Source organism: Mandrillus leucophaeus, unplaced genomic scaffold (genome assembly GCF_000951045.1).
Source record: "Mandrillus leucophaeus isolate KB7577 unplaced genomic scaffold, Mleu.le_1.0 Scaffold390, whole genome shotgun sequence".
NCBI lineage: Eukaryota > Metazoa > Chordata > Mammalia > Primates > Cercopithecidae > Mandrillus > Mandrillus leucophaeus.
The window spans coordinates 1,463,879-1,475,533 of record NW_012104143.1 but is presented as its reverse complement, the minus strand read 5'-3'; the positions used below and the strand labels follow the sequence as shown (position 1 = coordinate 1,475,533).

The 11,655-nt window shown below is 46.5% G+C and overlaps 1 protein-coding gene across 1 annotated transcript in view; it reads left to right on the top strand.

The window, feature by feature from the left end:
- Positions 1-11,655, top strand: part of LOC105547537 (nodal modulator 2) — a 77,515-nt gene that overhangs the window by 27,338 nt on the left and 38,522 nt on the right. The window contains exons 9-13 of the mRNA XM_011991190.1: positions 3,074-3,179; positions 3,344-3,494; positions 8,835-9,009; positions 10,406-10,547; positions 10,834-10,965. Of these exons, the coding sequence (XP_011846580.1) occupies positions 3,074-3,179; positions 3,344-3,494; positions 8,835-9,009; positions 10,406-10,547; positions 10,834-10,965 (706 nt within the window). The remainder of the gene's footprint in view (positions 1-3,073; positions 3,180-3,343; positions 3,495-8,834; positions 9,010-10,405; positions 10,548-10,833; positions 10,966-11,655) is intronic.

Below are 11,655 nucleotides of genomic sequence, written 5' to 3'. Positions count from 1 at the left end.
TTTTTTTTTTTTTTTTTTTTTTTTTTTGACGGGGTTTCACTGTGGCTCAGGCTGGAGCGCAGTGGTGCGGTCTCAGCTCACTGCAACCATTGCCTCCAGGGCTCAAGTGATCCTTCCACCTCAGCCTCTTGAGTAGTTGGGACCACAGGCGCGTACCAACATGCCCAGCTAATTTTTGTATTTTTTGTAGAGATGGGGTTTCACCATGTTGCCAAGGCTGTTCTCTAACTCCTGGGTTCAAGTGATCTGCCTGCCTCGGCTTCCCAAAGTGTTGGGATTACAGGTGTGAGCCGCTGCACCTGGATAGACTTCATGTTCTAATGACGGGAAGGGTCCATACATGTATAGATGAATAAGTTAGAAAGTACAGTAGAAGGTGATAAGTGTTCTCTAGAAAAATAAAGGAAGAAAGGAGATCGTGCAGTATCAGGGTGGAGACAGGGGTTGCAGTTGTATATAGGGTGTTTTTGAGAAGTCCTCCCTGTGAAGGTGACATTTGAGCAACAACCTGAGGGGAAAGAACGAGAGAACCTTACTTCACTCCTGCAGGAAGAGTGTGTAAGACTGGGGAAACAGCATGTGCAAAGGTCCTGGGGCAGGAGTGTGCACCCCAAGGAGGCCAGGGTGGCTGGAGTGGAGGGAATGAGCAAGGAAGGAGGAGGCGGAGAGAGGTTCAGGGAGGTGACAGGGCAGATTGTGCGGGGCCTGGTGGGCCACTTTGCCTATAACTCTGGGTGAGAATTGGTGCCACTGGAAGGTTCCTAGCAGAGGAGCGGCGTGATCCTTCTGGCAGCTGTGTTGAGGAGAGTTTGCAGGGTGTCAGGGTGGAAGTGGGGGACCAGTTGGGATGCCATGGCCATAAACCAGGTGAGAACTGGCAGAGCTAGGACCGTGGTGATAGGAATGGGCAGTGTGGTACGTGGCTTGATAAACTGCCTAGACCCTCACATAGATGGTAAATGTAGTTTTCATCTCACTTATGTCTCCTTTCGTTACAGAAGTAGAAAATGGTTACTGTAGAAAATTGGCTAACTAGAGCAAATCCCAAAAGAAAATAACAGCCTCTCCTAAGTGGACCACCCGGTGTTAGAATTATTGAAGAAATTATATTTTAATCATTTTCTTTTTATATTACATTGGAAAGTACTGTGTTAAAATAGCTTAAACTGGCAGGAGCGGGCTTTTAGGTCATATGCACAGTGGGGTGCAGACTCTGCTTTTTAAGATTCAGTGATGTGTTTGACCGTTCTGCTGTACACTGGAGGGGAAAAAGAAGGGTGAGAAGATGAAGCCTTTATTTTGCTTCACGTGACTTGCAGAGAAGGATGGGGGCCGGTGAGAATAGACAGCTATTCCCAGATTACAGCCAAATACAGATTTTGAAAATGATGAATGGAATTTCAGGGAATCGGGCCCTGTAAGTTCCCTGAGGTCAAGAACCGTTAAGTGTCTTATTCTTTACTGTTTTCCTAACATGTGATTCAGCACCTGGCATATAGTAGGTGCCCAGTAAAAATATTTGTTGAGTACATATGTGAATTAATAAGTAGGTAATGGATGGAATGAAACGTGTCTTTTTGGAAAGATCAAGAAGGAATACCTGTCATGTGAGACCATCACTTAGAAACCATTGGCTGAAACAATAAAATAAAAATAAAAATAAGAAGGGCTACCAGCATAAAAAGGAAGTAATTTAATTATTTAAAGCTTCATCTCAGATGCTGTTGCACACGTGCATGCACACATTCACTCATTCATGAGTCAGTTATTGAGTGCCTGCTGTGTACCAGGTGACTAAGACAGAAAAGGTCCCTGTCTTCATGAGGTAACATGCTAGTGGGAGGGAGACAACTAAGAAATCGAACAAGGACATTTCAGATACTGGTAAGTTTGATGAAGATATTAAACTAGGTTAGCAGTGGTGACCTTGAGGATACACAGATCAGGGCTGGAACTCGGTAACTGCAGAGAAAGCACAGGTGTGCTGCTCACAGGCGAGTGGGGCACAGACACAGATACGGAGCATGGGACCACGTTTGAGTTAGTGATGGGGATGGAGGAGGGTGGTCTAGGTGGATTTCTTTTTTTTTCTTTTTCCTTTTTTTTTTTTTTTTGAGACAGAGTCTTGCTGTGTCGCACAGGCTGGAGCGATCTCGGCTCACTGCAACCTCTGCCTCCCGAGTTCAAGTGATTCTCCTGCCTCAGCCTCCTGAGGAGCTGGGATTACAGGCTCCTGCCACCACACCTGGCTAATTTTTGTATTTTTTTTTTTTTTTTTTTTTTGAGACGGAGTCTTGCTCTGTCGCCCAAGCTGGAGTGCAGTGGCGCGATCCTGGCTCACTGCAAGCTCCGCCTCCCGGGTTCACGCCATTCTCCTGCCCCAGCCTCCCGAGTAGCTGGGACTACAGGCGCCCGCCACCTCGCCCGGCTCATTTTTTGTATTTTTAGTAGAGACAGGGCTTCACCATGTTGGCCAGGCTGGTCTTGAACTCTTGACCTCAAGTGATCCGCCTGCCTCGGCCTCCCAAAGTGCTGGGATTACAGGTGTGAACCGCTGCGCCTGGCCTAGGTGGATTTCATAAGGACCTGTGTTCAGGCCGTGGTGGAAAGACAGGAGGGGGCATGTGAGACCTTGCAAAGGTGGGATCCACAGGAGTGATGGATGCTGGAGGAGCAGGGAGGGGGCGTCCAAAGTGATGCTGGGGTGTGCATGGGAGACTGGAGGAAGACGTGGTTCACCAAAATGGGGGCATCTGGAGGGGAGGAGAGGGCACAGGGTTAAGGGTGGAGGGCTTTTAGAAGCCTGAGTCAGTGACCTTTTAACTAGGAAAGTAAGTCTCTAGACCTTTTCTGTTGTTTGACACTCAGCAGTGTGTTGGGAAGAGAACAGAGAAGACAGATGTGGCTAAAGTGAGACGGAGCCCGGCTGGCACACAGGACTGGGGGACTGAGGGTTGGGAGGTGGGCAGCAGGAGCAGACATGGTGGGCGATGGCTGGCGCAGCAGAAGGCGGCTTCGTGGCTCTGGCACAGGAGCACCTTTGAGCACCTTCTTCCTGTTCTATGTTTTCTAGCCCGTGTTCCACGTCATGGGATTCTCCGTCACTGGGAGGGTCTTGAACGGACCCGAAGGAGATGGTGTTCCAGAAGCAGTTGTCACCCTGAATAACCAAATCAAAGGTGAGCTGCTGGCCAGCGCTCTTTCTGGACCACAGAGAGAAATGGAAAGGAACCGATGACTATATGAAAACAGGGCAGCTTTTGGTCTCAAGTATTCTGGTGTACGTGTAAGGATACACAGTTGTTTTTGGCTTATCTTCTGTTCGTGTGTTTTTGTTTTACAGTTAAAACAAAAGCTGATGGCTCATTCCGCCTTGAGAACATAACCACAGGGACATACACCATCCACGCTCAGAAAGAGCACCTCTACTTTGAAACGGTCACCATCAAAATTGCACCGAACACACCTCAGCTGGCTGACATTATTGCAACAGGGTAAGCTTATTGTGTGGATTTGGAAGTGCCAGTGTTTATGCTGGCAGCCAATGTAAAACAAAATGACCTGTGATCTGTGTGTCTTTGCTGAGCTTAAGAACTTAAGAAAGATTAGTACTTTTTTTTTTTTTTTGAGAGACAGAGTCTTGCCCTGTTGCCCAGGCTATAGTGCGGTCGTGCCATCTTGACTCACTGCAACTCTGCCTCCCGGGTTCAAGCGATTCTCCTGCCTCAGCTTCCCAAGTAGCTTTGACTACAGGCGTGCCCCACCATGCCCAGCTAATTTTTGTATTTTTTAGTAGTGACAGGGTTTCACTATATGTTGGCCAGGCTAGTCTCAAACTCCTAACCTCAGGCTATCCATCTGCTTCAGCCTCCCAAAGTGCTGGGATTACAGGTGTGAGCCACCGCACCCGGCCAAGAAAGATTAGTTCTAAATCTTGCAAACTGAAGGTACTGACATGTTGGATGCTTAATGAAAAGTCCCTTGCTTCAAGTTAAAATGAGCTTGTGAAATTAAAAAATCTTTCATGTCTGACTTTCATGATCTTTCACAGGACCCCTCTGCTTAATCTTTGAAGATTTTAGAAGATGGTATTGTTGGTTGAGAAAGCTTATTGGAAGGGGCTTCAGGTCATTGGTGTAGTTCTTCCTGCTTGTAGTTACTCATTATACTGTAAGTACAGTCAGGGACATCTTGTGGTTGAATTCGTGTGGTTTTACCATCATCTGAAGCAAGACTGTGTAGTGCCAAGAACTCGGGCTTTGGGGTCAGATCCCAGATCCACCTGCATGTCACCTGCAGAACAGCTTTAGATACAACAGGTGCTCCCAAAACAGTAGCTTAGAAGGAGAACGCAGGGTCTGCTTGGGAGAAGCGCGGCATGAGCAAAGTCAGGCAGTCTCAAAGCAGCATGAGGTGGCTACGGGTGTAAAGCTGCGTGCTGCCATAGCAGAATGTACTGGCAGGTGAAGGAGGTGATGAGGCCAACCCCATAGCACCTCCTCACACCCCACCAGGGCATAGGGGCTTTCTCCCACTGGGGCCAAGGGGCCATGAGCGGTTTTGAGTATCAAGATAACAAGCTTTGATCATTGTTTTCAGTAGGGCATTCTGAAAACAATGGCATGGGGGAGAGTGGCTTTGAAGCGGACAGGACTTGGGCACAGGAGGTCTGTAAGCAGAGGCAACAATGGCTTGCCTTGTAGGGAAGTCAAGGACAGATTGATGAGATACTTTAGGATGCCCAGCTTGAGAGCTGCGATGGCTGGGGACAGAAAGAGGAGCCAGTTAGATGATGAGGTTCAGTTTTGGCCACGTTGGTCTAGGACCAGTAGGTGGAGCTCTTCAATAGGTGCTTGGATGGATGGTAAATCCTGAAGATTTGGCTGCAGGTGGCAGCCAGGACCTCAAATATGTACAGGTAGAATGAGAAGAACAGTAGGTCAAAAACAGAGTGCCAGGTGACCCAAGGGGGACCTAGGGAGTGTGAGGTCATAGGAGCTAAGAAAGCTAAGTTTGGGGTAGGAGGTAGTGTCCAACAGGGAGGTCCAGGGAGCTGAGCCCTGGTGAACAGTTTGCTGGCTTGATCACTGAGGAGGCCATGGTGACTCTTTTCTGTAGACAGATGGAGGTAGAGGTCAAGGAGTCCAGTGGTGAATGGAGGACGAGGAAGCAAATCACCCTCAGAAAGTAATTCTTAGATTTAAGTGCTTCCCACCTTCCATAAACACTTTGCGCAGTTACTCTAGATAAGACACTGAGAAATGCTTCGTACCTAATAATTAATCAAACTAGTGTTCCAGAGATGGGGCTTTCACCCTACCAGGGAGACAGACTGAAGACAAATACATCTGTGGCCAGGCTTGGTGCCTCACACCTGTAATCCATCCCAGCACTTTGGGAGGCAGAGGCGGGTGGATCGCTTGAGCCCAGGAGTTTGAGACCTGCCTGGGCAACTTAGCAAAACACCATCTCTACCAAAAATACAAAAATTAGCTAGTCTCATAACCTGGTCTGACAATAAATAAATAAAGAGATAAAAATTAACAAATAAAGTAACAAGATTTTAAAAAAAGACAATACATTTGTGATGCTAAATTATGGCAGGTGTTGTGCAGGGAAGAGACCAGGGTGCGACAAGAAGAGCTAATTTAGACTGGGATCTCTGCAAGGCTCTCTGGGTTGCAGAGACCTTAGTAAAGACTGAAAGGTAGATAAAGAAGGACCTTGCCTAGCAGAGGAGCAGCATACTCAGAGGCCTGCACAGGATAGGAAGGACCTGAAAGGCAGTCTCTGCAGCTGGAGGAGGTGGGTGCACGGTCAGGGAGCTCTGGGGCCTTGTAGCCCTACTTTGGGGTTGGGCTTTGCTCCCTAATGCAGTGGAAACCCGTTAAGAGTTGTCAGTTGGTTGGCCGGGTGTGGTGACTCACGCCTGTGATCCCAGCACTTTGGGAGGCTGAGGCAGGTGGATCACAAGGTCAGGAGTTCGAGACCAGCCTGGCCAGCATGGTGAAACCCGGTCTCTACTAAACAGACAAAAGGTTGGCGGGGCATGGTGGTGCACGCCTATTATAATCCCAGCAACTCGGGAGGCTGAGGCAGGAGAATTGCTTGAACCTGGGAGGCAGGGGTTGCAGTGAGCCGAGATTGTGCCATTGCACTCCAGCTTGGGCGACACGGTGAGACACCGTCTCAAGAAAAAAAATAGTTGTCAGTTGGCAAGGGAGTGATAGGGATCATGGTACTTTAAAAAGTTTGTTTTTCTTCCTGGCTGCTGTGTGGAGAATGGATTGGAGGAAAGCCATGGTGTGAATGGAGGGGCCAGATATGAGGCGGTGGTGGTTGTCTGGAGGAGATATGGTGGTGGCTGGGCCCAGGCGACTGGCAGGCGAGGGAGCGAGGAGTAGATGGATGTGGTAGGTCACATGGAGAACACACCCACAGGCCTGTGCTGTTGAGGTTTCAGGTTTCTTATTTGAGCCACTGGGTAGATGGAGGAGACGCTGTTCACGGAGATGGAGGAAATATATTTATTTTCTCCTTTAAAGTAGAGTATTTGGGTCAAAGAAAGAAAAACAGCATTTGTTGAACATTTTTGGAAAATCTCTTTTTTTTTTGGCCAACATAGTACACTTGCCTTTTTAGCACACTGATACTTCTTACTATTTCTTTTCCTTTTTATTTTTTTTGAGACAGAGTCTCCATTGCCCGGGCTGGAGTACAAAGTGGCGCCATCTCAGCTCACTGCAGCCTCCACCTCTCGGGTTCAAGCGATTCTCCTGCCCCAGCCTCCTGAGTAGCTGGGATTATAAGCACGTTCCACCACACCTGGCTAATTCTTACATTTTTTAGTAGAGATGGGGTTTTGCCATGTTGGCTAGGCTGGTCTCGAACTCCTGACCTCGAGTGACCCACCCTCCTTGACTTCCCAAAGTGCTGGAATTATAGGCTGAGCCACGGTGCCTAATCTTCCTTTAAAACAAAAAAACCCAAAAAAACTCATTTTGAAAAACAAACTCTTTGGCTTCTGTCCAAATGACTGTGAAAATAGAGTTACCTCAATATCTACCAATATTACCTATTTTTGTCCATCTAGATATTAAACCCTGTTGAAAGAATTTATTGATACAAATCAATTTTTAAGGGCTTCAGTATAACGGAACCTTTTTCTACCACCCTTTTGGTTTATTTTTCCAAACTAAGCCAGTATAGATTAGAGGCTTAGGGGAAATAGGCAGTTCTTTTTAGTAAGAATATGAGCTAAAACAGAGCTTATGATTCAAATATTTACAACTTAGGGAGGCAAAGAGATTTGATAGGAAATAGAGAAGGTGATGGGTCCCCGGACAGGTACACGAATCAAGAGAATATGAAAGGTCCTTGGGAATGATTGTATCAGTGTTTGCTTCGCATCCTTTTATTCTGAAAGTTCACAGTAGGGGAATGTGAGAACCAAAATGCATATACTAGGTCCGGGATTGGCACACTTCCTCTGTGGAGAGCCAGAGAATAAATATTTTAGACTTCATGAGCCATACGGTGTCTAGGACAACAGCTGAGACAGACAATTTGTAAATGAATGGGCAGAGTGCAACAAAACTACATTTTTTGACACCACAATTTGCATTTCATATAATTTTTACATGTCGTGAAATATCTTCCTTTTGATTTTTTTTTATTTTTTATTTTTTATTTTTAACCACTTAAGAGTGTAAAAATCTTTTTCTTGGCTTGCAATTCATACACAAACAGGAGGGGGGCCCTGACTTGGTCCTTGGGTGGTAGTTTGTTGACCCATGCTGGAGATAGTGAACTCATAAAGCTGGGCAGTCCCTTCACTCTGAAGGAATGACGATATTTTTCATGATTCCTAGATTTCACATACACAATCTTCCACCATTCCATTGTGTTTTCCACTGTTTTTTATTTGAGGCAGAGTGGTGGTTCCAACATTTAATGTACCCCAATTGTCAGAATCCAACATTCTTGATTATCTTTATGTCAAAAGTAACTAATTTTTATCTAAAATGATTCTTGAAGAGCCTTTAAAATGAACGGTTGGAAAGACAACTGTGACCCCCAGCTAGGATGTACTATTACACTTTAACTCACCGTCTGCTTCAGAAATGAAGACCAGCACTCCAAGGATGATGGTCTTCGCAGAGGGGCCTTTCATGTGTTTTTCGAGGGATGCCTTGCAACACCTTACTCCTTATTTAGAATCTCAAATCTGAGTCATTACCTTAATAGGGATTTTCCGTTATAAGTTCCATTTGTGGCTCCTACCTCCCAAGGAGTTCAGTTTTAGCTCTGTATTTTTTAACTTAATTATCTTTTCTGTTCCAATAGCCCAGTTTGCTTTCATCCATGTGTTATATATAATCACAAGCAAGGAAGACGTCTTTGATAATCCTGCCTCATTTGATGGCCTGGTTAATGCCACAGTTTCTTAGGCAGCTTAGAGCTCTTGCTTTTAAGGGCTAGCCCACATTCTCAGTCCAAGGCGCTCCACTGTCAATGATCCAATTACCTGAAACGTTTTTTATTATCTACAGATTTTCTTAAAATTGCCTCTGCAGTGGAGGATTGCCAGATGTCACCCAGAACGCACAAACAGCCCCACTACGGGCCCCTGTTCTGTAGAAAAAGGTCCAGTCTTCTTTCTGAAGGTTGCTTTTTAAAACCAGAATCATCTGGAGTGCATTCTGTTTCTTCATTAAGATTAAACTATTCTCAGGAACAAGGGCTGGGAGAGGGCTGCGTCTTTTTTGGTTGATAAGAGCCTTTCCTGTTATAATTGAGTCCTCATGCTGGAATGAATGGTCTTCTCTTTGCAGGTTTAGTGTCTGTGGTCAGATATCAATCATTCGCTTCCCCGACACCGTCAAGCAGATGAGTAAATACAAAGTTGTCCTGTCATCTCAAGACAAGGACAAGTCTTTGGTCACCGTGGAGACGGATGCTCATGGATCATTTTGTTTTAAAGCAAAACCAGGGACTTACAAAGTTCAGGTGCGATGCATTGTTTTACATTTAAAATGTTTTGAGAAAAAGCAGTGATTTTTAGAAGGGTTATTAGCTAGAATGGGGTTAGAGAAGGGGCATTCCAGTTTCCAACTTCTTGTTTCTAAGTCTTTACAAGCCTGCATCAGTAGAGTAGAGCCAGATAGGCATCCAGCTACAAAATAATGCCGTCTGTCTCTCTTTTTCCTAGTCTTGGTGTTTATTAGTATCAGGCTGCCAGTCACTCCTCTACCTTCAGGCTTCTGGCTGCTGTAAAATATCGATGAGTCCAAGAGGAAACCAAAAATGAACTCTACTAATGGCAGCTCAAAAATGGCCATAGTGTGTGGCTTCTGGGACCCCAGGCCAAAATGGAGCTTCCCATTTCCTGCTTTGCCCTGACTTCAAGATGGCTGGGCAGGGACCATGCGACTTACCCATTCAAGCAGGCCGAGAAGGGGGAGACGCTCTGGCCTGTGGTCTCATCACCATGGTAAAGGCCCAAGCCACAGCTGGCCCAAGCAAGCAAGAGACAGAACAGAGCAGAGGTCAGCCCACCATGCCTTTCAGCGCAGTGGCCCTGCCCTTGGGGAGAGACTGTTTCTCTGGGCTCTCACCCATCAAATCAGCAGCTGCCCTTCCTCCCTGTGGAAGAGAAAGTAACACAAAGGAAGAGGGCCGGGAAGGTTCCCTGTTAGACTCTGCTCTCCTGTAGGGCAGAGTGGGGCCCCTCCCTCTATGGGAAACAGGGTAGGAGATTGCGTTCTCCCTGCTTCCACAGAACAGCATGGCATGTGGGTTGACAGCTGCCTTTATTAGATGGTAGCTGGCTTCTTGTGAAGATGTCCACATTGACAAGCCTTTGGAAGCCCTTTCGGAAGCGTGATGGACTTTTCCAAGGAAGGACAGTGTCATCTTTACTAGGGATGAAAGAGTTGGCCGCTGCTCCCTTCATCTGTTCCTCTTCTTAGCCCATGAAAGGCACACAGGACAATAGGAAGAAGAAAATGACTTAATTCTACCAAAGTGTCATCCACATAGTGTTGACAGGTTTAGAGCTTACAGTACGAGTGATCCGAAGCCGGTAAAAGAGACTGGGATGTAGTATGGTTTCTAGTATGTAAGTGAGGCAGGTCAGCTTTGTGTGCCTGTGGAGAATTAGGCCAGATAGACTTTTGTTCATACACGTGGGTCTGTTGAGGCTAATTTCTCATCTGGGTAGAACTGTGTTTCCTTCACATGAGTTATTCATGGATTTGTTGTGACTGTAAAATCGGCCTGGAAATGAACCTTTGGCCTTCAAAATCTCTTTAGCTGTGGACCCAGATGAATGTTCTAGTGCCCTGTAGGTCGGGGGAAGATCCCGCCGAATGCAGCCTCTAACATTCCATCCACGTTTCTGCAGGTGATGGTTCCTGAGGCAGAGACCAGAGCAGGGCTGACACTGAAACCCCAGATGTTTCCTCTTACTGTGACCGACAGGCCCGTGATGGATGTGGCCTTTGTACAGTTCTTGGCATCCGTTTCCGGGAAAGTCTCTTGTTTGGGTAAGATATCACTGGAAAGTAAGAACACATAGTTTCAAAGAAGTCAGTAGGTAGGGGTGGGATTTGGGAAACTTTTCCTTTTGCCTTTGTTGTTTGCTGCTGACCACCTGCATGCGAGGGAGGCTTCTTGGGGTCAAGTGGACGCGTGTTAGTTTGAAAGAAGCCCTCCTGCCACTGCCTCTTAGGAGCTCAGCAGTAGCAAGACGCTATTACACAGGGTTAGGATTCGAACCTGTGATGAAGCTTGTGAGGGGTCACATGGGGCCCTCCCTTCTTTTTCCTGCAGACACCTGTGGTGACCTGCTGGTGACTCTGCAGTCCCTGAGCCGCCAGGGTGAGAAGCGGAGCCTCCAGCTCTCCGGCAAGGTCAACTCCATGACTTTCACCTTTGACAACGTGCTCCCTGGAAAATACAAAAGTAAGAATTGGAATGCAACATCCTGTGGCCCTCCCACACTTCTCGTCTTTGTAAACTTTCTAAAACCCAGGTCTCAAATTGTATCACAACCATGTACCTTTCCTTGTTTAAGTCGTCTTTGCCTCATGACCTTGACTGCATTATTTAGCATTGGACAAGCCTGGAGGAGTCCAGGCCCTGAGCTGACCGCCACCTTGTCTGCACAGCCCACTGGCTGCTTCTGTTAAGGGAGGGTGCTCAATGTATGGCATTTTAGTTCTAAAGGCCAGAAAAAGGAAGTGTGAAATGGCTCCACTGATGTGTTCTACTAACTTAGCACCAGTACTGGTGCTGAGTACTGACCATGGCAAAGTACTTGACCTTCCTGAAACTCAGTTTTCCCATCTGTAAAATAGACATGATAGAACCTTTCTGCAGAATATAAGACTAAAGTTAAGTTTATAGAGCCCGTTGTGCAGAGAGCCGGCTAAGTAGCTGGTGCCCACAAATGTTACTTCCCTTTTCCTTGCCCTTCTCAACCACTTCTTGCCTGTATTTCTGCTTTTTCAGAAATCAGCTTGGAGCTGCTGGCAGTGGATAGCTTATAAAACAGACTGCTTTTTCTGGAATTATATTAATATTTTCTGTTATGGCAGGGCTTGGCAGACTCCAAAAACTGCCTATTTTTATAAGCATACTTTCCTTAGAAGA